The sequence below is a fragment of the Rhamphochromis sp. 'chilingali' genome, assembly GCF_963969265.1.
Source record: "Rhamphochromis sp. 'chilingali' genome assembly, chromosome: 13".
Classification (NCBI taxonomy): domain Eukaryota; kingdom Metazoa; phylum Chordata; class Actinopteri; order Cichliformes; family Cichlidae; genus Rhamphochromis; species Rhamphochromis sp. 'chilingali'.
In genome coordinates, this window is record NC_137940.1 from 16,948,524 (window position 1) to 16,974,932 (window position 26,409).

Below are 26,409 nucleotides of genomic sequence, written 5' to 3' on the forward strand. Positions count from 1 at the left end.
CCTGGCTCTCTTTTCTCCCTTAATGGCACGGTTTTTTCAAAAACTGATTTCTTTGCTCACACCGTCTTTGTCCAATATTAAAGTTTCATTATCTGAAACAAGCAAGTATCACAAATGCGCAAGAAAATAAAATCAGGAAGTTTTTGAAATACTAGAAAGAATAAAACACATGAAGAAAAGAAAAAAAAACCCACAACACTCACATATTTCATATTTTTTTTATTTAAAAAAAAAAAGAAAAAAAAAGAAAAAGGCAAGTTACTATGATTCTCAGTTTTCACTTCATTAATATAATCACCCATCCCATACTCTCACAATAAACAGAACTTTCAATTCAATACACTACTTCATGCTTCTTTTTAAAGTAGAGTGCTCAACACAGCAAGTCACTGTACACAGAGTAGTTTCTGGCCGTCAATGAATGACACAGTTGCTCCACACTCCTCATGCATGACTCTTCTTTCTCCTGTTGTCTGTCAGAAGTGAACCATGATGTCATCTAGTTAGCTGTCCCATCATGTGTTGTGTTGAGTTCAACCCATGCTCGGTTTAAGGTGACCAAAGAAGTGCATTTTTAAGAGCCAAAAGGGAGTTTCTCACATACTTATTATATTCTTAAAATTCTCATCTCACAGACATACTTTGAATTTACTGTTTAAGGAATTGGCGTGATGCCAGAAAATGTGACCACATGATCACAAACCAGTTCTTACAAGAGACTAAATGAATGCAAGTCAATGGAGTGCACTCAGGATAACAGAGAGGGGGGGACTGGCAGCCTCCGAGATGTTAATAGAGTACACCAAAAGGAGACTTTTCTTATTCAGCACTCTGCAGTTGTACATCCTCTGTACCACACCTCTCAGAGTGAACCCGGTACAAATAAGTGCTATGAACGAGCATCCCGCTTTCCGAAACTGAACAAAAGAAATGTGATATCTTCAACAAGAAAATGTTTCACTACCTCAGAATGGAAATTAACATCTTTGTAAAAATAAACAACTTTTTGTTCCAGACAGTTAAATTAGAAATAGGATATCATGGGACATGGAGGAACATACACTGACATTTATCTTTTCTATTTTACTGCCAAAACACAGTAGAATGTTGTGTTATGCAAGAATGACTCTGGCGATCATCCTTCCGCCTAGTCCACCACACAAGCCCAACAGTCCTCTGCTGTCATGGTCATCTCATGACAGCCAAGTACTAATAAGATCTACTGTTGGCCTTCTTTCTTCTCTCCTTCTGAAGAACTGGAACTGCTGCTGCTATCCCGCTCTGCTGCCATCTGCAGGAACAAAAGGAATTAAAGACTTTCACAAACACTGAGCAGAATTTTACAAAACCGCTTTAATCTGTGTGACCTTTTACTTCTTTTGGGTTTGTTCACCTCTAGTTTTCCCTAATTTTTATGGAAATTGCACATTCTAAGATATGCCTCGTTTTCAGCAAATAGCTCTTTGGTAGTCAACTTGTTTGTACAAAAATATTCTTATTCCTTTTACAGTTAGCATTTTTCTGATTCAAAAGATTCTTGGAAGCAAAATGTAATAAAATGAGGGTCTGGTCAAGACTTTTACAGTACAGCACACACTGATATACACAGTTTCAAGGCCTACCTTCTTGTAGGCCATTTCAAACAGTTTGAGTGATGCCTGCTGCAAGTTGGTTGCGGCCTGCTTGATGTTCTCGCCTGTCTCAGAGTCCTTATTGGTCAACAGATTCCTGACCTTTGAAATCTCCTCCTTCAGCTTGGTGCACTGATTTCACAAAAATAGGGGGGAAAAAATAAGACAAAAATCAAGCACAAAACATTAATTTAATCTCAGTAAATTACAACAAAGTTTAGAGCATTACCTCATCAGCAGGGAGCTGGTCTTTAAACTCTTCCATCTTGGATTCTGTGTCATGGATGATGCCCTCAGCCATGTTGACAGCTTCCACACGGTCCTGCAGCAAGACAACTCAGTATTTACCAGATACTAAAACCACAGACAACACAGTGGTGAACCATCATCTGTGTGTAAGACGTGCAACTTCTAGGCCTAAAAAGCCAATGTGGAAATGCCTGTAAACCAACTGAACAGATGTAACTGTGGGTGAAACGGCATTGAGTCCTTTGTTTGCAGCTAGTTTCAAGTCTGTTCAACATAAAGTGTCTTGAGATGACCCATTAGGAATGAGCCTTGTATAAATAAGTGTGAACTGATTTCTGTGTTTTAAGATGAACATTTTCTGTGTTGCACTGAGTTATGATGACAATAAAGTGCCCATCAATCAAGACGGTGAGATTTCACCCCCGACTTTTGTCTTTACAGTTTGACTGTTACCTTCCTCCTCCGGTCCTCCTCTGCATACTTCTCAGCATTCTTGATCATATTCTCAATGTCATCTTTACTGAGACCTCCTGATGACTGGATCACAACTGTAAAGGAGGAAATGAGATATTTATATGTGCACTTTGACTTTTACAGATACCAATTCAAACAGAGTCGTAATGCAGGGAAAAAAACAAAAAACAGTTGTCTGAAACAAGACTGAGTAAGGGCCAAGTGATTACAGCAACATGCATAAATATTAACCTCCCTATCTAGTCTGTCTTAACAACAACTGTAAAAGTCAACCAAGTTAAGTGTTAACATTTATCTAAAAATGCAGATTATTTTCAGCAGTTTGAAATGTCTTTTAGCTTGACTTGCTAACACACGAAGTGGGAAAAAAAACAAAGTTCTCAGCTTTCAGACTGGTTTACTGTGTGCACTGACTCTGCTGCTCGCGGCCTGTGCCTTTGTCCTTGGCCGACACATGGACGATGCCGTTGGCGTCGATGTCGAATGTGACCTCGATCTGAGGGACTCCACGAGGGGCTGGAGGGATTCCTACCAGAGTAAACTGACCCAGCAACTTGTTGTCTGTCGCCATCTCTCTCTCACCCTGGCACACTTTGATCTCCACCTGAGTCTGTCCATCAGCTGCTGTGGAGAACACCTGGAGGGGAACATGTGACACTGTAGATCACATGGGGCTTCACTGAGACTGTGGGACTGCAGTCCTGCTTTAAATACCTGGCTCTTCTTGGTGGGAATTGTGGTGTTCCTATTGATGAGTTTGGTAAAGACACCACCCAGAGTCTCGATACCCAGCGACAGTGGAGTCACATCCAAAAGCAGCACATCGGTTACATCGCCAGCCAGAACGCCACCCTGGATGGCTGCCCCAATAGCGACAGCTTCATCAGGGTTCACAGACTTGCTGGGGGCTCGGCCAAACAGATCCTGGACTGTCTGCTGAACCTGCAGTGCGGATGTGGTGGGGGGTGTTAATTACGAGTTATGCATGCATTAAAATCAGCATTATAAAAATCATATTCAAAATGCAGAAAACATTGTTTTACTCTTTTGTAAAAGCACTGTACAAATCTATGTTCTTCTTATTGTCTGTGCACTAGGGTTGTGCAGATAGAGATCACGTCAAAGTTAATGAGCCAGTAATGAGCCAACAATTCAACTGTCAAGCTGCCGAAAACTAAAGTGCACTGCATGTTAGCTCAACTACGAAAAAAATACACCTGTTTGCAATGTATACAGTGGTTTGCAAAAGTATTCGGCGCCCTTGAACTTTTCCACATTTTGTCACATTACAGCCTCAAACATGAATCAATTTCATTGGAATTCCACGTGAAAGACCAATACAAAGTGGTGTACACTTGAGAAGTGGAACAAAAATCATACATGATTCCAAACATTTTTTACAAATAAATAACTGAAAAGTGGTGTGTGTGTGTAATTATTCAGCCCCCTTTGGTCTGAGTGCAGTCAGTTGCCCATAGACATTGCCTGATGAGTGCTAATGACTAAATAGAGTGTACCTATGTGTAATCTAATGTCAGTACAAATTAGGGCTGCCACGATTAGTCGACTAGTCACGATTACGTCGACTATCAAAATCGTCGATGACTGATTTAATAGTCGACGCGTCGTTCGAAGCTTTGTAAGATCACAAAAGACGCAGGAATAAGTAGTAGGATTTAAGAGTGTAATAACAGACTGAAACAAAAGATTGCAGCACTGCATGTACATAGATGCCAGCTGCCGTTAAACCCGAAGAAGAAGCTGTGTCCCAGAATTCATAGCGCAGCTCAGTTCAGTTTACAACAATGGCGGCAGCTAGTTAGTTTTAATATTACTCTTATTATTCTTCCTGGGTCACAAAATAAACGTTTAACATATTTTCAGGTGAGAATGTAGCTGTATAAACCTCAAATATCTGCTCAGTTTATCAAGACACCACATATTTTCAAAGGCGTTCTGACGTTTTCGGAGACGTCTGTTACCCACTAGCTCGATAGCTAGTCGGGGGCAAGGCTCACTAGAGCCCGTGAGAACACCGGACTCCCGGCAAATCGTTTTCAAACCCACTGCCGTCTTTCGCTACTCAGGTAAAACATATATAAGTCACTTAGATAACTTCAGAATGTTATTGTTTTGCTTTTTTTTAGTATTTTATTTGTTCCTGAGTAAATCGGTTTGGCTGAGATTGAAGTTTTAGTTTTTACACAGCTGAATAAACGTCAAGACGACAACTGATTATCAGAAGTGTGAAATGCTCGAGAATATACTCCGGTGTCCTGTTATATTTTAGATAGCAAGGAGTTTAAACTTCACCGAAACAATCTGCAAATTTCATTAAAATTTAATAAACTATCACCTTGTCTTTATTTTTAGTTAGCACATACCTTAAACACTTAAAGCTGTAAGCTAATGATAGTTACATAAGAGTAGATGCATGCTGGTGCAATAAGATGTACGTTTTACTCCAATGGATGCATGATCTGATTAGTCGACTAATCGCAAAAATAATCGGTGACTAGTCAACTATCAAAATAATCGTTTGTGGCAGCCCTAGTACAAATACAGCTGCTCTTTGACGGCCTCAGAGGTTGTCTAAGAGAATATTGGGAGCAACAACACCATGAAGTCCAAAGAACACACCAGACAGGTCAGGGATAAAGTTATTAAGAAATTTAAAGCAGGCTTAGGTTACAAAAAGATTTCCCAAGCCTTGAACATCCCATGGAGCACTGTTCAAGCGATCATTAAGAAATGGAAGGAGTATGGCACAACTGTAAACCTACCAAGACAAGGCCGTCCACCTAAACTCACAGGCCGAACAAGGAGATCGCTGATCAGAAATGCAGCCAAGAGGCCCATGGTGACTCTGGACGAGCTGCAGAGATCTACAGCTCAGGTGGGGGAATCTGTCCATAGGACAACTATTAGTCGTGCACTGCACAAAGTTGGCCTTTATGGAAGAGTGGCAAGAAGAAAGCCATTGTTAACAGAAAACCATAAGAAGTCCACTTTGCAGTTTGCGACAAGCCATGTGGGGGACACGGCAAACATGTGGAAGAAGCTGCTCTGGTCAGATGAGACCAAAATGGAACTTTCTGTCCAAAATGTAAAATGCTATGTGTGGCGGAAAACTAACACTGCACATCACTCTGAACACACCATCCCACTGTCAAATATGGTGGTGGCAGCATCATCCTCTGGGGGTGCTTCTCTTCAGCAGGGACAGGGAAGCTGGTCAGAGTTGATGGGAAGATGGATGGAGCCAAATACAGGGCAATCTTGGAAGAAAACCTCTTGGAGTCTGCAAAAGACTTGAGACTGGGGTGGACGTTCACCTTCCAGCAGGACAACAACCCTAAACATAAAGCCAGGGCAACAATGGAATGGTTTTAAAAAAAAAAAAAAAAAAAAAAAAAAAAAACATATCCATGTGTTAGAATGGCCCAGTCAAAGTCCACATCTAAATCCAATTGAGAATCTGTGGCAAGATCTCAAAAACTGCTGTTCACAAACACTGTCCATCTAATCTGACTGAGCTGGAGCTGTTTTGCAAAGAAGAATGGGCAAGGATTTCAGTCTCTAGATGTGTAAAGCTGGTAGAAACATACCCTAAAAGACTGGCAGCTGTAATTGAAGCAAAAAAAGGTGGTTCTACAAAGTATTGACTCAGGGGGCTGAATAATTATGCACACCCCACTTTTCAGTTATTTATTTGTAAAAAAATGTTTGGAATCATGTATGATTTTTGTTCCACTTCTCACGTGTACATCACTTTGTATTGGTCTTTCATGTGGAATTCTAATAAAATTGATTGATGTTTGAGGCTGTAATGTGACAAAATATGGAAAGGTTCAAGGGGGCCGAATACTTTTGCAAGCCACTGTAAATGTCATTATGTCCCCAAACCAGACCACACATTTGTGGTGTGTACCACTTTGTCTACTGTTAACTATTCGTTGCCATGGAAGCTGCAGAACTTACTCGTTTACTCCATCTAGTCCCACAAGTATAAAGTATGTGCACCCTGAGTTATTTCATGCACTTTGGTGGTTTTAAACATCTGTCTTGTGTACCTTGGGCATGCGTGTCATGCCTCCCACCAGCAGCACCTCTCCGATGTCTCCCTTGGACACTTCAGCATCCTGCATGGCCTTCTGGCAAGGAGACACGGTGCGGCGGATAAGGTCAGCAACAATACCTTCAAACTGAGCACGGGTTAGCTTCATGTTAAGATGTTTGGGACCGGAGGCATCCATAGTCAGGTAGGGGAGGTTGATGTCAGTCTGTAAAACAGAAGGACAATCACTGAGTATTTAAACAGTTACAAAATGCTTTTAACTCAGCACTGTGGTTCATTTTGTGTGACCCTGTACTAGGCCTGGCCTGCGGTCAGAATCAGGACAGTCCACTCTCACTGGGCCAAGTCCTGTAGCAGCACAGCAGCAGCGGATTCTAAAACAGAACCTGCTGCACTGAAGCAAAAAAAACAGGAGCTTCGTCTACCAGCACTGTAACACTGAGCCAGACACAGATTATCTGGACAGCTGACTGAGAGCTGGCACACAACATGCACTGAGACATGTGATGACAAGCAGTACAACCAAAATCAAAACACCCTAAAGCATCTGTGATACATCAGCCATTCAGTGTCACCTTTTTATACAACTACACAAACTCATTAGCTTCCCATGAGGATAAAAGCTAGGAGTACCTGCAGTGAAGAGGACAGCTCACACTTTGCCTTCTCCGCAGCCTCTCTGACTCTCTGAAGAGCCATGTTGTCCTTCGTCAGGTCTACACCGGACTGAAAAGAAACAGCGCAGGTTGAAAACGCAAAACTTCACAAATAGATCAAGGCTTAAAGACTGTTAGAATACCCACCTCTCTCTTGAACTCCTTGACAATGTGTCTGAGGAGGTGCTGATCAAAGTCCTCTCCTCCAAGGAAGGTGTCACCATTGGTGGACTTCACCTCAAAAACTCCCTTCTGGATCTCCAGGATTGAGATGTCAAACGTACCTCCACCTAGATCATACACAGCAATACTGGAAACACATTCATAGAGGTTAACACAACAACAGAGCGAGTAGTTGTATTCTTCTATGTACAGGATCATCTATCATCTTTCTTAGCAAGTACTGATACTCCTAAGCATAGCAGTAAACATCAGGTGGTTTTTTTGTCATCTACACACATCTTATCTTGGGTCTTGTCCAGGCCATAGGCCAGAGCAGCAGCAGTTGGCTCGTTAATCACACGCAGGACGCTCAGACCAGCGATCTGCCCAGCATCTTTGGTGGCCTGTCAAAGAAACAAGTTGACACAAGTATCGAAGATGAATCGTTACTTCAATCATCAAGTGCATTCCAAAGCAGCAACAAGGACACAGAAGCTAATTATCCGACATCTACATATCACCTTAACTGCTCTGAGACTGAGGTAGATTAGTCTTATCAAAAACTTCGAACAGTTTAAAAAAAAAAAAAAAAAAAAGGGGGGGGGGGGGGGGGGTTGGAAGAAAAAGTAAGTATAAAAAGAAAGTATATGATGAACTAGAAAGCGAAAATTTCGGAAGAAATTTTAAGTGTGCCTATGCCGCTGCTAATCAGTGTAGTTTGCCATTCATACGGCTACAGAGAGCAAAACTCAGCAGAGCAGCCATTCTCCACCATGAACTATGGTAAAAAACAAACACCACTCGCGCCTCACAGATGACAGCTTACAGTTTTGTGTAAAGATGAGGTGACTTCGTACAGCCCCGATTTGCAGACGCTGTGCACAGAGGTTCATGAGCAGAAGTCCCATTGTACCACGGCAGACCCGACAATGTTTGCATAAACACGCTTTGAAGTTTAAGTTCAAGGTTCTTTATTTGTCACATGCAAAGTTATACAAGTATAACACACAGTGAAATGTAGCCTGACACGCTCCTCGACATGTGCAAAAAAATTGAGGGGGGGGGGTGTAGAGGAAGCACACACATATATCTGTGTATATACATATACACACACACACACACACACACACACACACACTGAGTGAATGTGCAGTAGTAGCAGTAAGCAGGTGAATTCTGTACATTAATATGAATAGACATCTGACTATTTTACAGGAAGCATTACGTTATGGACCACTTTTTACACATGGTTGGTGTACCCACACAGCCGGCTGTAGCTTTTCATCTCACAGCCCAACACACACCCAAAAAACAGCCGAGAGATCACAGACTTTACGCCTGTGGGTCCACCTCCCCTGCAGCGGCACTGCATACCACGCCCTGCCACACACATCAAACACGTAAAATAAATATTTATGCACTTTTGCATTCACTTTTTGTTTTTGTTATTTTTACAGTGTTCTGAATGATTAACAATGATCTACAGCCAATCTTGTGTATTATTATACAAACTTTGGTTATAAGATTCAGATAACTATTTAATAAAAGCTAAATATTTTATATGAGAGTAAGAAAGAAAAGTATATCTTTGTGTCCCCCTTTCCCTGTTAATGCCCTACCTGGCTCCCTGGCAAAAGCTTTGCTAGATCCGCCCCTGCACAGTTACCAGTTGTCAGCTACACAAAAAAGGATATTGGTGTTATTTGTCTGTCAGAAACAGTTCATGACTTCCCTTCAACTCATTCATGTCACCTAAAAGGTAAACCCGTTTCTCCATCACCAGTTCAGCTCTGATGATTCAGTAAGGACATCTCCTGGTTTGGACCAGCCGTTTTTACAGCTGTGGCTCCAGCAAACATCAGCTGATACTAGAAATTAAAATCAAATGAATTTAACAACAGCTGATCAAGCTTAAACGTGCTGCTGTTGTTTAGCGCGATAAACAAACAAGAGAGAAAAGCCGATCATTGATCAGTTTCATGATTGAAGTTGCAACAGGCGAGAGAATGACAGGGGAGGCTGCGTAACGACAGAATAAATCCAGCTTTGTGTCTTCTTCCGTTCTACCTGAAGTACGGGACAAACTGTGTTCCTTTTCAGCTCAATACGAAACGCGTAATATTTTCTCTGAATGCGGGACGATTCAGTTTGTACGGAACGGTTTGCAACTCTACGAACTAACCCTTATGAATAAAATAAAATTCAATTCAATTCATCAGTAACTTAGCGCGCACACAGCTGTATAGAAACTGCGTCATGCCAGCTAGCACGCAGTACGACTTATTGTAACTGATTGTAAAAAGTTAACACAACGAAAATAAACTACACCTAAACTCTGTTTATATCCGACCCAAATAGAGTGCAGTTCATAACTTCTTACCTGAAATTCAGTTAACCTGCTTCTCCTGCCTTCAATTTCCCTGATCCATGGCTGCCATCTGTTTGAGCTCCGCGTTAGCCACCACCGGTCGATCGGCGGCCGCCTCGCATGTGTCTCTTTCCCGCATGTAAATACACCGGTGGCTAGCTGCCCTTTGTTGAAGCTAATTTATGGCTCAACGGTAAGATGACTGTAAAAACTGCGTCGACCGTGAGTGTCAGCAGGGTCTGAAGATGAATTGGCACAAGCCTCATGTCTTAACTTTGCTTTGTTAAAGAGATATGATGATTTGAAAATGCCTCTCAGAGAGTTCCAGCGGTGATTTTGAACAAAGTCCCCATTCACTTTCTATGGAGACATTCATATTTCAAACATTGTGTTGCTCTGAGGCGATTTGATAAAAATCTGTAACTTCCACAACAGTGATAGTGACATTTTCTGAAAGCCAGCAAAAATACCTACGTTTTGATGTATAATTTGTGGAGGTTGAGTGAAAATTGAGTGAGTAGCAAGAAGTTGTTCAGACATGAAGAGAAAACTGAAAAAGGACAAGTGCTCACTCTGAGTTAATTGCATAGCAACCATAACAACGCATGTATTTTCTCAAAAATCACAAAGCTGCAACTGAAAACTTAAAGAGGATTTAATTAAAATGGTAAAAGATATTTAAAAAAAATAAAAATAAAAATAAAAAATCTGAATCACACAGGAATAGCCCAATGATCTGAGAACATTTTAAAGTTTGAATGGAGTTTCTAGGTGAAAGTATGAGGAAGTAGTTAAGTTTCAACAACAAGCAAGTTTTAGCAGAATTGTGGAAGTTTCCCATTCATTTCAATGGGACAAATTAAAGGAAAAAAGTGGAATATTTAAAAAAGTATAATAGTTATAAGTACCAAAAGTCATAGCAGGAATTAGCAGAAAGAGCAGAACAGTTTAGAGTTTGAACTGAGAAAATCGGCTGAAAACTGACGGAGTAGTTAAGCGGCAAAGAAAGTGGCAACTTGAAGAATAACTAGAAAAAAAATTTGCATTTCCTGCGAAAATGCTGTGTGGATGCCTTAACGCTGAAGATGTCTGCTGAAAAAAAAGCTGAAAAAGCAGAATTATCTGCTGAAAAGAGGTGTGGAAGCAGAGGTGCCTGCTGAAGATGGCTGTATGTGTAATGATACACTGGGGAGTGTCAAGAAAGCAGAGCGCATGCAAGCAGGGAACATGTGTAGCAACTGTCACAGGCAGGATTCGAACCTCTGCCACCGGGTCTCACGGCAGCTGCTCAACCCTCTGAGCCAAATGAGTTCTGGTCACAAACAAAGATATGATGAGAGGGAAAATGTGCACTGTGGAGCAGAAGCTCAAATTAGCAGAAAAGAGGTGAAGAGGAAGAATTTTGTTCTGAAATGAGGTAAAGAAACTGAAATTTGTGCTTAAAACAAGTGAAAAAGCTGAACTCTGAAATCCTGCTAAAACAGCAGAAGAGGCTGATATTTTTCAGCTACTCATTGAGCCAAACTGGTTCTCACGTAACTGAAAAAAGGTGAAAAAGCTTACAATTCTAATGAAAACAGCAGAAGAGGCAGAGATTTGTGCTGATAAGAGGTGAAAATGCTGAACCAATCAGAGGTACTGCTTCTGTCTGCTTCATCAGGCTGTGTACTTGTATGTATTTCTGCCATGGAGCGTTAACAAGAATCTGAGGTCCATATTAGAAAAGCTGCCAAAAATCATAAAACGTTGCCGAATTGTAATAAATTATCAATATGAATTTGTAGTGAAAAACAAACAAACAAACAAACAAACAAACATACAAACAAACATGTGGGCCAAGGTGGAACTGAACCCATGAACTTTGGTCTGAAGAGCCGTTTCCTTACCAATCGCGCCACTGGCAAAGAGAGCGGGCGCCTGGAAAACAGGGTGATGAGCAGTCAGAATTAGATCGCGGTGAGAGGCGAAAAAAAACTCAGTTTTTTGGAGTTACAAAACGTCGTGTAACTCAAAAACTAGGTGGGATAGAAGCATTCTTACACTGGGTGAATCAGCGGACTTTGGTGAACTTTGACTGCGATTTACATAGCTCTTTGTACCTCCGTCGCGGAGATATGACGAGAGAAGAAACGGCTTCATTTTTGGAGTTTGAAAAATGAGAGGAGGACAGATTTCCACCCCTCAAACAAACGTAATTTATGGCTCAATGGTAAGATGACTGTAAAAACTGCTTCGACCGCGAGTGTCAGCAGTGTCTGAAGATGAATTGGCACAAGCCTCATGTCTTAACTTCGCTTCGTTAAGTAGATATGACGATTTGAAAATGCCTTCAGTTTCAGTATTTCAGCTCTGAGTTTCACAACCTCCCCATAGACTTTGAATGGGGAGTTTTGAGACCTTGTGTCACTTTGAGGCAAATTGTGAAAAAACCGTAACTCGCACAATAATTATAGTGACACTGTCTTAAAGCCAGCAAAAATACCTACATTTTGATGTATAATTTGTGGGGGGTGAGTGGAAATTGAGCGAGTAGCAAGAAGTTGTTCAGACATGAAGAGAAAATTCAGATCAGACCAGCACTCACTCTGAGTTAATTGCATAGCAACCATAGCAACGCGTGTATTTTCTGAAAAAAAAAAAAATCACAAAGCTGCAACTGAAACTTAAAGAGGCATTAAATGAAAACGGTAACAGATCTGAAAAAGCTGAATCACACAGGAATAGCCCAATAATCAGAGAACATTTTAAAGTTTGCATGGAGTTTCTAGGTGAAAGTATGAGGAAGTAGTTAAGTTTCAACAACAAGCAAGTTTTAGCAGAATTGTGGAAGTTTCCCATTCGTTTCAATGGGACAAATTAAAGGAAAAAAGTGTAATATTTTTAAAAGTATAATAACAGAAAATACCAAAAGTCATAGCAATCGTTAGCAGAAATAGCTGAATAGTTTAAAATTTGAATGGTAAAAATCGGACAAAAATTGTGGGAGTAGTTAAGTGGCGAAAAACGTACAGGAGCAACCAGAATAACTAGAAAAATTTGCATTTCCTGCAAAAATGCTGTGTGGATGCCTTAACGCTGAAGATGTTTGTTGAAAAAAAGCTGAAAAAATTGAAAGTTGGAAAAAAAAAAAAAATGCTGCCCTGAGCAGGATTCGAACCTGGCCCTCCTGGTCTAAGGGCAGCTATTTAGCTCACTGAGCCAAACTCTTTCTCACAAAGAAGAGGTGGAGAGATTGACAATTGTGCTGAAATGAGCAGAAGCTGCTGAGAATTGTGCTGATAAGAGGTGGAAAGGCTGAAAATTTTTCAGAAGAGGTGAATAAGCAGAATTTGGGCAAAAAAAAAAAAAAAAAAAAAAAAAAAAAAAAAAAAAAAAAAAAAAAAAAAAAAAGCAGCACGGTGGCTAGCACTGTTGCCGCACAGCAAGAAGGTCCTGAGTTCAATTCCACCATCAGGCCGGGGTCTTTCTGTGTGGAGTTTGCATGTTCTCCCCGTGTTTGCGTGGGTTCTCTCCGGGTACTCCGGCTTCCTCCCACCGTCCAAAGACATGCAGCTTGTGGGGATAGGTTAATTGATTAATCCAAATTGTCACTAGGTGTGAATGTGCGAGTGAATGGTTGTCTGTCCCTGTGTGTTAGCCCTGCGACAGACTGGCGACCTGTCCAGGGTGTACCCCGCCTTTCGCCCTATGACAGCTAGGCTCCAGCGCCCCCCGCGACCCTGAAAAGGATAAGCGGAAGCGAATGGATGGATGGATGGGAAAAAAAAAAAAAAAAAAAAAAAAAAAGGTGAAAATTCTGCTGAAAAGAGGTGAAAGAGCAGAATTTCTGCTGAAAAGAGTTTTTTTCTGAAAACAGCAGAAAAAACTGAAAATTTTGCTTAAAAGATTTCTATCAGAATTGCTGCTGAAAAGAGTTGAATGAGCAGAATTCTACTGAAAAGAGGTTTTTGCTAAAAAGAGCTGAAAAAGTTTGGATTTGTGCTGAAAAGGGGTTAAAAAGATGAAATTTGTGTTGAAAAGAGTTAAAAAAAAAAGTTTAACTGTTAGCTGAAAGAAATGTTGCCATAAGCTGGATTTGAACCCAGGCCTCCCAGTCTGAGAACGGATGCTTATCTCACTGAGCTAAAACACAGCTCAGCCCAGCATGCAAAATCAGTGACCACATTGATAATGTGTTCCATTCATTTAAATGGTCAAAAGTCATAACACACATCAGCAGAAATAGCAGAATTTTTTAAAGTTTAAACATAGTATAAATACTAAGTTTTAGCAGAAATACTAAATAATATTTTTTTTCCTGCCAAATCATAGCATTTGTGCTGGAACACAGAAAATTCTGCCAAATCATAGTATTTGAGCCAAATCATACATCCATCCATCCATCCATCCGCTTACCCTTTTCAGGGTCGCAGGGGGCGTTGGAGCCTATCCCCGACAGACTGGCGACCTGTCCAGGGTGTACCCTGCCTCTCGCCCCCAAATCATACAATTTGTGGTAAAACATTATTTATGATTTAGCAGAAACACTGGGACTTGGTAGAAATACTATGATTTACATGAAATACTTTGACTTAGCAGAAGTACTACAATCCAGGAAAAAAAGTACTACAGCATAGCAGAAATTCTATCATTGAGCAGAATTACAAGGATTTAGAAGAAATACTAAGATTTGGCACAAACACTGATGTGGCTCAAGAACCTTTATTATGCAGTTATACTATGATTTGGAAGAAATACTATGCTTTGGCACAAATACTATGATTTGGCTCAAATACTATGATTTACCAGTAATACTATGTTTTGGTACAAATACTACACTTTGTCACAAATACTATAATTGAGTACAAGTACTATAAGATTACAGAAATACTATGATTTAGCAGAAATGCAATGTTTTTGCAGAAACACTGTAATTTCGCTTAAATAGTATGAAATAGCAGTAATACTATGATTTGGCAGAAATACTACTTTTTAGCACAAATACTATTGTACAGAATGGTGTACGTCAGTTTAATGCTGGGTGGTGCTGCAATAGTAACTATCCTCGGTCAGAAGGAGAGGCTGACATCCAGGGATTAGATTGCCACAGGTGGAGTTTATTGCGGTCAGATGGATGGTACAGGGAGGTATGGCATACAAGTAGGAGGATGTGGAGAGGTGATATGGTGTGGTTTCTATGATTAAGAACAGGGTATGCATTACAATATGCATACAGATTAAAGATTAAGAAAACTGGCAACAAATTCCTCCACTACAAATCAGTCTGATGCCACTTTTTACAGGGTTCACGTTTACTAAGGCACTACCCAAAAGGCGCCACAAGAGGGCACTCCAACACAAGTGATGACCTATTTACACTGATGCACTTAGTTAACAGCCCCTACTTAGCCACTACATAATACAGTGATATTACAGTATACAAATTCACACAAATACTATGATTTGGCAGAAATACTATGACTGAGTAGTAATACTATAACATAACAGATTTCCTAGAAAAAACTATGAAATTGCAGTAATTCTATGACTTGGCAGAGATACTACGTTTTAGCACAAATACTATAACAACGCAGAAATACTATGACTTAGTAGTAACATTAGTACTATAACATAACAGTTCAATATTCTTGCACAAATACCACAATATGGCAGAAATACTATGTTTTAGCAGCAATACTGTGATTTGGTATAAATACTATGATTTGGCACACATACTATATTCCGCAGATGCATTATAACATAACAGATATTCTACGACTTAGTAGTAATACTATAACATAACAGAATTATTAATTGGGCACAAATACCACGATTTGGCAAAAATACCATGATTCGGCACAAATACGACATGGCAAAAATACTAGGATTGGGTACAAATACTATGATTTGGCAGAAATACTATGATTTGGCAATAATACTGCGTTTTAACACAACTACTTTTGATTGAAATACTATTACTCCATACAAATACGATGCTTTGGGACAAATACTATGTTTTGGTTCCAATACTATGATGTGCAACAAATACTATGATTTGGCACAAGTACTATGATTTAGTACAAATACTATGATTTGGCAGAAATACTATGCCTTAGTAGTAATACTATAACATAAGAGATATACTATGGTTTAGCAGACATACTATGTTTTTGCACAAATACCATGATTTGGCACAAATGCTATGATTTAGCAGAAATACTATGATTGGGTACAAATACTATGATTTGGCAATAATACTGCGTTTTAACAACAACTAATGAGATTTGATTGAAATACTATGATTTAGAAGAAATACTATGACTCCATACAAATACGATGCTTTGTCACAAATACTCTGATTTGGCAGAAATACTATGTTTTAACATCAATACCATCTTTTGGCAGAAATTCCTGCTAAAAAGGACCATTTCTTCTTTTTAGCAGAAATACTGTAATTTGGCATAAATACTATAATTTGGGATAAATACTATGATTTGGCACATATAATATATTCAGCACATATATTATAAAATAACAGAAATATTATGATTTGGCCCCAAAACCATGATTTTGCAAAAATACTATGATTTAGCAGAAGTACTATGATTTAGCAGAAGTACTTTGCTTTAGCAGAAATACTATGATTGAGGAGTAATACTTACACATAGGAGAAATATTGATACACAGACACACATACACAGAGAGTAAAAGGAACAGGAGCTGTTGAGAGTCTGGGCTTGGTATATGTAGGTCAGTTAAATTAGCTGCACCTGCTGTAGTCAGCCCTTACAGACACAGAGAGAGGTGTGAGTTTTCTTCAGTGTATTTCTGACATTCAGGATTCCCCTCGAACAAATGGCCATAATTTCCTAACCGTAGAGGCTAGAACGGTCATTCAGACATCGTTTTGTTCAGAAGAGGGGGGGGAATCTTCAGGTCTTCATAATTCAGAGATAAAATATAAATTATTAAAGATATATGACTTGTAATACACTGTAACCGAGTAGAGGCGAAGAAAAAACTGCCTTGACTTGCTCTCAAACAACTTTTGGTAACTCTAAATCTATATGGAGCATCAAAATCATTCTTTCACCGTAAGAAACAGCAGCCTTTGGTGAACAGTCATGGAATTTTTCAGGGCTCTGTGGAAATCCATCAGAAAGATATGATGAGAGAAAAAAAAAGGGCCTCATTTCCAGAATTTGAAATCTGATGAAATCTGAGCAAGGGACAAATTTCCTACCCTCAAACAAGTCTAACTCATTTCAGAACGGTAATAGGTGAGGAAAAAAAATTCTTGAATTGTGAGCATCAGGAGTGTCTGAAGATATATCGGGACAAGCCTTATGTCTTAACTTCGCTTCGTTAAGGAGATATGACAATTTGAAAATGCCTCTCATTAGAGAAATCCAGCGGTGATTTTGAACAAACTCTCCATTGAGTTTATATGGAGAGTTTTCACACTTTGTGTTACTCTGAGGAGATTTGCAAAGAATCTATGAGTCCCACAACAATGATAGCGACATTTTCTAAAAGCCAGCAAAAACACCTACGTTTTGATGTATAATTTGTGGGGCTTCAGTGGAAATTTAGCGAGTAGCAAGAAGTTGTTTGGACATGAAGAGAAAATTCAAAGAGTTTCACTGTCCCCTCTGAGTTAATTGCATAGCAACAATAGCAACGCATGTATTTTCTGAAAAATCACAATTTTGCAACTGAAGACTTAAAGAGAGATAAGATGAAAACGGTAGAAGATCTGAAAAAGCTGAATCACACAGGAATAGCCCAATCATTTGAGAACGTTTTAAAGTTTGAATGGAGTTTCTAGGTGAAAGTACAGTGGGGCAAAAAAGTATTTAGTCAGCCACCGATTGTGCAAGTTCCCCCACCTAAAATGATGACAGAGGTCAGTAATTTGCACCAGAGGTACACTTCAACTGTGAGAGACAGAATGTGAAAAAAAAAAAAAATCCATGAAACCACATGGTAGGATTTGTAAAAAATTTATTCGTAAATCAGGGTGGAAAATAAGTATTTGGTCAATAACAAAAATACAACTCAATACTTTGTAACATAACCTTTGTGGGCAATAACAGAGGTCAAACGTTTACTATAGGTCTTTACCAGGTTTGCACACACAGTAGCTGGTATTTTGGCCCATTCCTCCATGCAGATCTTCTCGAGAGCAGTGATGTTTTGGGGCTGTCGCTGAGCAACACGGACTTTCAACTCCCACCACAGATTTTCTATGGGGTTGAGGTCTGGAGACTGGCTAGGCCACTCCAGGACTTTCAAATGCTTCTTACGGAGCCACTCCTTTGTTGCCCGGGTGGTGTGTTTTGGATCATTGTCATGTTGGAAGACCCAGCCTCGTTTCATCTTCAAAGTTCTCACTGATGGAAGGAGGTTTTGGCTCAAAATCTCACGATACATGGCCCCAATCATTCTGTCCTTAACACGGATCAGTCGTCCTGTCCCCTTGGCAGAAAAACAGCCCCATAGCATGATGTTTCCACCCCCATGCTTCACAGTAGGTATGGTGTTCTTGGGATGCAACTCAGTATTCTTCTTCCTCCAAACATGACGAGTTGAGTTTATACCAAAAAGTTCTACTTTGGTTTCATCTGACCACATGACATTCTCCCAATCCTCTGCTGTATCATCCATGTGCTCTCTGGCAAACTTCAGACGGGCCTGGACATGCACTGGCTTCAGCAGCGGAACACGTCTGGCACTGCAGGATTTGATTCCCTGCCGTTGTAGTGTGTTACTGATGGTGACCTTTGTTACTTTGGTCCCAGCTCTCTGCAGGTCATTCACCAGGTCTCCCCGTGTGGTTCTGGGATCTTTGCTCACCGTTCTCATGAGATCTTGCGTGGAGCCCCAGATCGCGGGAGATTAGCAGTGGTCTTGTATGTCTTCCATTTTCTGATGATTGCTCCCACAGTTGATTTTTTCACACCAAGCTGCTTGCCTATTGTAGATTCACTCTTCCCAGTCTGGTGCAGGTCTACAATACTTTTCCTGGTGTCCTTCGAAAGCTCTTTGGTCTTGGCCATGGCAGAGTTTGGAGTCTGACTGTTTGAGGCTGTGGACAGGTGTCTTTTATACAGATGATGAGTTCAAACAGGTACCATTCATACAGGTAACGAGTGGGGGACAGAAAAGCTTCTTACAGAAGACATTACAGGTCTGTGAGAGCCAGAGATTTTCCTTGTTTGAGGTGACCAAATACTTATTTTCCACCCTAATTTATGAATAAATTCTTTACAAATCCTACCATGTGAATTCATGGATTTTTTTTTTCACATTCTGTCTCTCACAGTTGAAATGTACCTCTGGTGCAAATTACTGACCTCTGTCATCATTTTAAGTGGGGGAACTTGCACAATCGGTGGCTGACTAAATACTTTTTTGCCCCACTGTATGAGGAAGTAGTTAAGTTTCAAAGACAAGAAAGTTTTAGCAGAATTGTGGAAGTTTTCCATTCATTTCAATTGGACAAATTAAAAGAAAAAAGTGTAATATTGTAAAAAACATAATAGTAATAAGCACCAAAAGTCATAGCCGGCATTAGCAGAAAGAGCAGAACAGTTTAGAGTTTGAACGGAGAAAATCGGCTGAAAACTGAGGGAGTAGTTGAGTGCCAAAAAGTGTACGGAAGCAACTAGTAACTAGAAAAATTTGCATTTCCTGCGAAAATGCAGTGTGGATGCTTTAAGCTGAAGCTGTCTGCAAAAACTAGCTGAAAAAGCTGAAAAGATGCAGAAATTGTAAAAACTTTGCAGAAGCAAAAGAACTTTGCGAAAATGTAATAACTTAGCAGAACTGCAATATCTTAGAGGAAACATAATACTTGGCAGAAATACAATAGCATAGCAGAACTTAGCAGAAACATGATAACTTCTCAAAAATACAAGAACTCAGGAGAAATAGTATAAGATAACAGAAAGAATATATTTAGCCAAAAATACTTAAACATTACGGAAACACTATGATTTAGAAAAATAGTACAACATAGCAGAAATACTGTGATTTACCAGAGACACTGTGATGAACTATGAATATTGTAATTTTAAATTAATACTATGTTTTAGCACAAATATTATAATTTGACAGAAATACTATCATTTGGCAGAAATACTATGTTTCAGCACAAATACTCTGGTTTAGCACAAATATTATAACATAGCAGAAATACAATTATATAGCAGAAATGCTATATGTAGAAAGAAAAATATAATATAGTAGAAATAGTATGATTTAGCAGAAACACTGTATTTAGCAAAAGTACCAAAAAGTAGCAGAAATACTATGATTTAGCAGAAATACTATGATTCAGCAGAAGTACTAAGATGTAGTAAAAGTACTTTGATATAACAGAAATACAATTATGGAGGAGTAATACTTTAAAATGGGAGAAATATTGATACACACACACACACACACACACACACACACACACACACACACACACACACACAGCCTAAAGGGAAGAGTATTTGTGCCATGGAGTGTTAACAAGAATGTGAGGTACATATTAAAAAAGCTGGTAAAATCATAAAAGTTTTCAGAATTGTAATAAATGATGAATATGAATTACTGGTCTGTGACAGTGTATTAATTTGTAGGGAAAAAAACATGTTGACCAAGGTGGAATCGAACCCACGATCTTTGGCTTGCAGACCCGTGTCATTACCAACTGCGCCACTGGGAAAGAGAGCAGCCGCTTGGAAAAACAGGGTGATGAGGAGTCAGAATTAGATCGCGGTGAGAGGCGAAAAACGCCGTTTTTTGGAGTTACAAAACGTTGTGTAACTCAAAAACTAGGTGGACTAGAAGCATAGTTCTTATACTGGCTGAATCAGCGGACTTTGGTGTACTTTGACTGCGATTTTCATTGCTCTCTGTATATCCGTCGCTGAGATATGACGAGAGAAGAAACGGTAGACCTCAGATATGATTGGCTGGCTGGGAAGCCCTGCAGGCCCTGATATGTGCATTTGAATGTCTGAGTCCTCACAGAGGATTGGCTGCCTGGCAGAAATATATAGAAATAGTATGATTAAGCATAAATACTACATTTAGCAGAAATACTATATTAAGCACAAATCCTATAAAAGGCAGAAATAGTATATTAAGCACAAATCCTATAAAAAGCAGAAATACTGTACTATGATTTGGTAGAAAAACTATAATTAATCAGAAATACTATATTTGGCAGAAATACTATATTTAGCACACATCTTATAAAATAGCAGAAATAGTATGATTTAGCACAATAGTAATAACTTAAACAGAAAAATTGGAAAAGCAAAATGGACAGCTGAAAAAATGATGAACATGCTGAGGGTCCCTCAACTATACTTGTTAAATGACAAAAATCAGCAAAAAAATCTATAACAGCCACACAATCACAAATATGTACACATAAGGAAACACACATGCACAGAGACACACACACAAGATCCAATTCAGTCACCCAGTCTAAATATATTGAATTTGAATCTTAGAATGAGATCATCCCATTAAAGAGGCTTTATCTCTCTCTCTGTCACACACACACACACACACACACAGGGAGAGAGGCTGTTTACGTTTTCCCGCCAAAACAGGTGCATCTGTTTACACACGCAGCACAGAGACATAGACCTGCTTCTTTCAGTTTATTTCACATAGTGAGGATTCCCCTCAAACAAATGACCATAATTTCCTAACCGTAGGGGCTAGAGCGGTCATTCTTACACCGTTCTGTTCAGAAGAGATGGGGGAATCTTCCAGTGTTAACAATTTATCATTAAAATATGAATTATTAAAGATATTTGACTTGTAACGCACCATAACTGAGTAGAGCGAAGCAAAAACTGCCTTGACTTGCCCTCAAACAACGCTTTGTAACTCTAAATCTATTTGGAGTATCGATATCATTCTTTCACCGTAAGAGACAGCAGGCTTTGGTGAACAATCATGGAAATTTTCAGGTCTCTGTGGAAATCCAACAAAAAGTTATGACGAGAGAAAAAAGTGGTTCATTTCCAGAGTTTGAAATCTGAAGAAATCTGAGCGAAGGACGAATTTCCTACCCTCAAACAAGTCCAACTCATTTCAGAACGGTAATAGGTGAGAAAGAAATTCTTGAATTGTGAGCGTCAGGAGTGTCTGAAGATATACCGGGACAAGCCTCATGTCTTAACTTTGCTTCGTTAAGGAGATATGACGATTCGAATATGCCTCTCATTACAGAAATGCAGCGGTGATTTTGAACAAACTCTCCATTGACTTTATATGGAGAGTTTTCTGACCTTGTGTTGGTCTGAGGAGATTTGCCAAAATTCTATAAATCCCACAACAATGATGGTGACATTTTCTGAAAGCCAGCAAAAATACCTACGTTTTGATGTATAATTTGTGGAAGTTGAGTGAAAATTGAGCAAGTAGCAAACAGTTGTTCGGACATGAAGAGAAGACTGCAAAAGCTTCAGTGGCACACTGGAAGCCAAGAGCATAGCAACCATAACAACGCATGTATTTTGTGAAAAATCACAATTTTGCAACTCAAAACTTTAAGAGGCATAAAAGTAAAACAGTAAAAGATTTGAAAAAGCTGAATCATACCTGAATAGCCCAATAATTTGAGAACATTTTAAAGTTTGAATGGTTGTTCTACGTGAAAATATGAGGAAGTAGTTAAGTTTCAAAAACAAGCAAATTTTAGCAGAATTGCAGAAGTTTCCCGTTCATTTCAATGGGACAAATTAAAGGAAAAAAGTGGAATATTTTAAAAAGTATAATAGCAAAAAATAGCAAAAGTCATAGCCGGAAAGAGCAAAAATAGCAGAATAGTTTAAAATTTGAACGGTGAAAATCGGCTGAAAATTGTGGAAGTAGTTCTACGGCTAAAAGTGTACGGAAACACCCGGAATAATAATAATAAAGAAGAAAGAGAAACAGGAACTCAATAGTGTGGATGCTTAAAGCATCCACACAAATAGTGGAATAAAGAATAAAGAGAAACAGGATCTCAATAGTGTGGATGCCCTTGAGGGCATCCACACAATAAATCCAATGAATAGTAATAAGTGTGCCTCTTGGCATAGGCACACTTAATTACACTATACCTTAAAATATATATATTGATTATAAATCAGGTTGGCGATTTGAACATGAACTTGGCCAAATTATTCTATCCTGTGTGAATTGGGTTAACAGTGATTCGGTGCTCTCCTGTCTGGATGTCTGAATCATTTTTATGTTCCAAAAATAGCATCAGTTAAACAATGAAGGCATAGTGCATAATACAAATCTGTGGAGGGGATAAAATATCAGTATCATAGGGACAATACAATTTATAAATCACATTCTAACTGAACTTAAAACTATACTTTATGTATGCATCAGTTAAACATGTTTTTGGAGGTTTAAATAGATTTAAGTAAAATGTCTTTAAAGCAGTTGAATGTATTGCAAGTTGCTCCACTCTAGTGGAAACATGATACAGTCTGCTACAGTTAGTAACCTCTGAATCTTCTCAGTGTCACAGCAGGAAAACAATAATTCACTTCTCAAAAGCTGAGCTTTTCTTAAAAGACCCTGGTGGAGGCCTGACATCTGCTTTTAAACATTCATATCTTGGTGCTCGTGCGAAAACGTTTAGCAACGTTTCCTTCAATAGAAAGCCTGTGTGTGCATACCTGTCTCTGAGAGTCATTGAAGTAGGCTGGAACAGTGACCACAGCATTCTTCACCGTGCTTCCCAGGTAGCTCTCTACAACATGAATATGAAGCAAAACTAATGCTCACATGTGCAAAACATTTAAATTATCTTTTGACTGTCTGCACAACTATACCTGCAGTCTCTTTCATCTTCATAAGAACAAAGGCTCCTGCCTGGCTAGGGGAGTACATTTTGCCATGAGCCTCAACCCAAGCATCACCATTTGATGCACGCACAATTTTGTAGGGAACATTCTTCCTGTTGATGGAAAAAAGGTAGTTTTTTTTACCCAGCTAAGTTTATTTCTTTCATTATATCCAACATTTAAAAAAATAAACCTCGGATTTGAGATTTAAATGCAATAACTGAGAATGGTAAATGGACCGATTCTTATATAGCGCTTTTCTACTCTCCCGGAGTACTCAAAGCGCTCTATACAACACGCCACATTCACCCAGTCACACCCATTCTCACAAGCACTACCTCTATACTGAGTGCTTCCTAACTACACTCACACACATTCATACTCCGATGGATGCATCGGAGAGCAACTTGGTGTTAGTATCTTGCCCAAGGATACTTTGCATGCAGACTGGAGGAGCCTGGGATCAAATCTCCAACCTTCCGATCAGTAGGTGACCTGCTCTACCTCCTGAGCTACAGCCACCCCGGAATCTTTTTAAAGGCCAGAAATGAACTCACAGATCTTTCTGGACCTCTGGGTCTTCAAAGCGCCGTCCAATCAGTCTTTTGGTAGCATACAATGTGTTCTGAGGGTTGGTAACAGCCTGGCGTTTAGCAGGCATGCCCACCAGACGCTCACCATCTGCTGTGAAAGCAATGACTGAAGGAGTTGTCCTCGCTCCCTCTGCGTTCTCCAGCACCTGAACATAAATAAGAAAACATTTAGATTGGAGGAATCATTGTTTCATCAGATTCATCAATCAACCCCAGTTTTTAAAGTTGGAGGTAGAAGAGAAAAAAAAAGACCAAGAACCAAAAACCTCAATTAATGAGTGTTAACATTTTTCAGTTTTTTTCTCAAAACGGTAGAAAAACTACAGAGAAAAAAACAACAACTTTGGATTCTGTTTACACAAAGTTACCCATTTCTTTACCAGGGATGCACTGATGTGATGTTTAACTTTTGTTATTAATCATATCCTGGGGCAGTGAGGCTTTTGAGTAATGCTGCATCAGTGTCTACGATCCCATCTATTTGGCCAGTCTGATTTTTTTTCCTGTTCTGGTTTACTTACACATACAGTAACAAACTTCCATTAAGTTAATTAACACAACATTTAGTTTACCCGCTTAGAAGTTCTCTAGTATCAGCACTCAGGATGGGTTCCATTTCCATAGATACTGCTAGATTAAAGATAGGGGATTAAACAAACAAACAAACATGTGAATCATCTAAAGCATCACCTTGGCCTGTTTGCCCTCCATGACTGCAACACATGAGTTTGTGGTTCCCAGGTCAATCCCAATGACTGCACCTTTGACGGCTTCAGACCTGCAGCACATACAATGATAGTGACAAACTCAGCAGACCTCATGTTTACACCAAAAGATCCAAATTTCTCAGACTTCTATTTAGAAATACCAATACAGAATATGGCATTCTGTTTGGTGACAAAAAAGTATTTTAAATTGTGAATATGAATCACAGCCATTAGGAAGTGAATGTATAGTTTTACCTCTAAACGACAAACAAAAATTGCTAAACCAGCACCAACGTCATGCTGTTAGTGCACGTTCATATAACGCAGGCACTTTAATGTTGATACTCACGCATAGTCTCTCCTGGAGAGGGCTCTAAGAGCATCTGGTTGGAAGCCGGTCCAGCATGCCTGATAATACAGAACAACGCAGTTACACAGCTGTTAACTCAGACAAAATATTTGCGATGAACTCACAAAATTCGACATTTTGAACCTCAAAAGGAAAGATCCAAGTATATTTAAAAAAAAATAAAACAGGATGAAAATTGGAAGAACCAAAGCATAGATAACATTATCGGAGTCACAAACAAGCACATGTGACAAGAAACCATTCTTAATAGTGGGATCCAGCTAAGCGAAGCCTGTAGAAGATCGAGCTCTAAATGTGTTACTTAAACTGTGGAGCAGCGTGCTGGAGGAGGGGACGCCTCACCGAAGATCACAGACCCACAGCTCTGCTACAGCCTTGGAACTAGCTCAAAACGAACATTAAAACTCACACACCAAAGTAAAATATTTCAGTAGATGACGAAGCAAGTAGTACTTGCTTCTCTAATGACCGCACTTTGAAAAACAGCTGCCAGGTAGGTCCGGTATCAAATGAAGCGTTAGCTTAGCCCCACAGATATGAAACACACCAGCACATCGAATGCTAGAGCGGCGGCTCAATACTATGTTGTTATTGCACATCTCTTCTCGTGACACACATTTATTACAGTGTCTGCTGGACTGTGCTCATTGTTAGTGACACAGTAATGATCTAACCACGACTAAATATGCTGTCCTCAAGCTTACGCTGTTAGCATCTAAAGCTAGGAAGCTAATGGCCACATCGTAATGCATCTACTTAACTGTTTGACATTTACCTTTTTAATCAAGGACGAAACGCTTCTGATATTACTCCTCGTGGGAAGAGTCCTTGAAACGCTTCGGGCGACGCTCAACATTTTCACAACTCAGCTAACAGGCTTGCTAACTTCGATTTTAAACTACAGCTTTTAAGTAAAAGCACACTCTTCAGATAGTTCGGCAGCGAAGGAATGCTAAAATATTTCAGCTTTCCGAGCCTCTTCAGACTTTAACGCAGCGTCTCCTCAGAAAACCGCATAGAGCTCAGCTGCGACAAGACTGCTCGCCTCTGGACTGCAACGGCAAAAGACCTGCGAAGCTTCTTCTCGAATTATCCAACACATGTTGCACCATGCACCGCTCAAGGACCCCAAAAATGGGCTCTACAATGACTGCCTGTTTTTTTTTCATCGATAGTAAAATGCCTAAAACAACAGTTTAAAATCGAATATGCAAATCAATTGGAAAAACTGACATTAATTAAAGAATAAAGCTTTCTGATATAAAGATCAAATATATACCGGT

The 26,409-nt window shown here is 39.5% G+C and overlaps 1 protein-coding gene across 2 annotated transcripts; it reads right to left on the minus strand.

Annotated features, from left to right (window-relative positions):
• Positions 1-201: 201 nt before the first annotated feature.
• Positions 202-26,209, minus strand: hspa9 (heat shock protein 9). Of its 2 annotated transcripts, XM_080900988.1 has the most exons (16): positions 25,902-26,209; positions 25,106-25,164; positions 24,740-24,827; positions 24,014-24,195; positions 23,445-23,569; positions 23,289-23,362; positions 7,548-7,654; positions 7,236-7,398; positions 7,066-7,158; positions 6,428-6,637; positions 3,069-3,296; positions 2,769-2,991; positions 2,334-2,428; positions 1,861-1,953; positions 1,623-1,763; positions 202-1,291 (listed from the first exon to the last, which is right to left on the minus strand). In XM_080900988.1, the coding sequence occupies exons 1-16, from the start codon at positions 25,980-25,982 to the stop codon at positions 1,220-1,222; spliced, it is 2,034 nt and encodes a 677-aa protein (XP_080757114.1). In that variant the 5' UTR covers positions 25,983-26,209; the 3' UTR covers positions 202-1,219. The 2 variants fall into 2 exon arrangements, with proteins under 2 accessions (XP_080757114.1, XP_080757115.1); XM_080900989.1 differs by lacking the exons at positions 25,106-25,164; positions 25,902-26,209 and having other exon boundaries at positions 24,622-24,759.
• Positions 26,210-26,409: the final 200 nt, after the last annotated feature.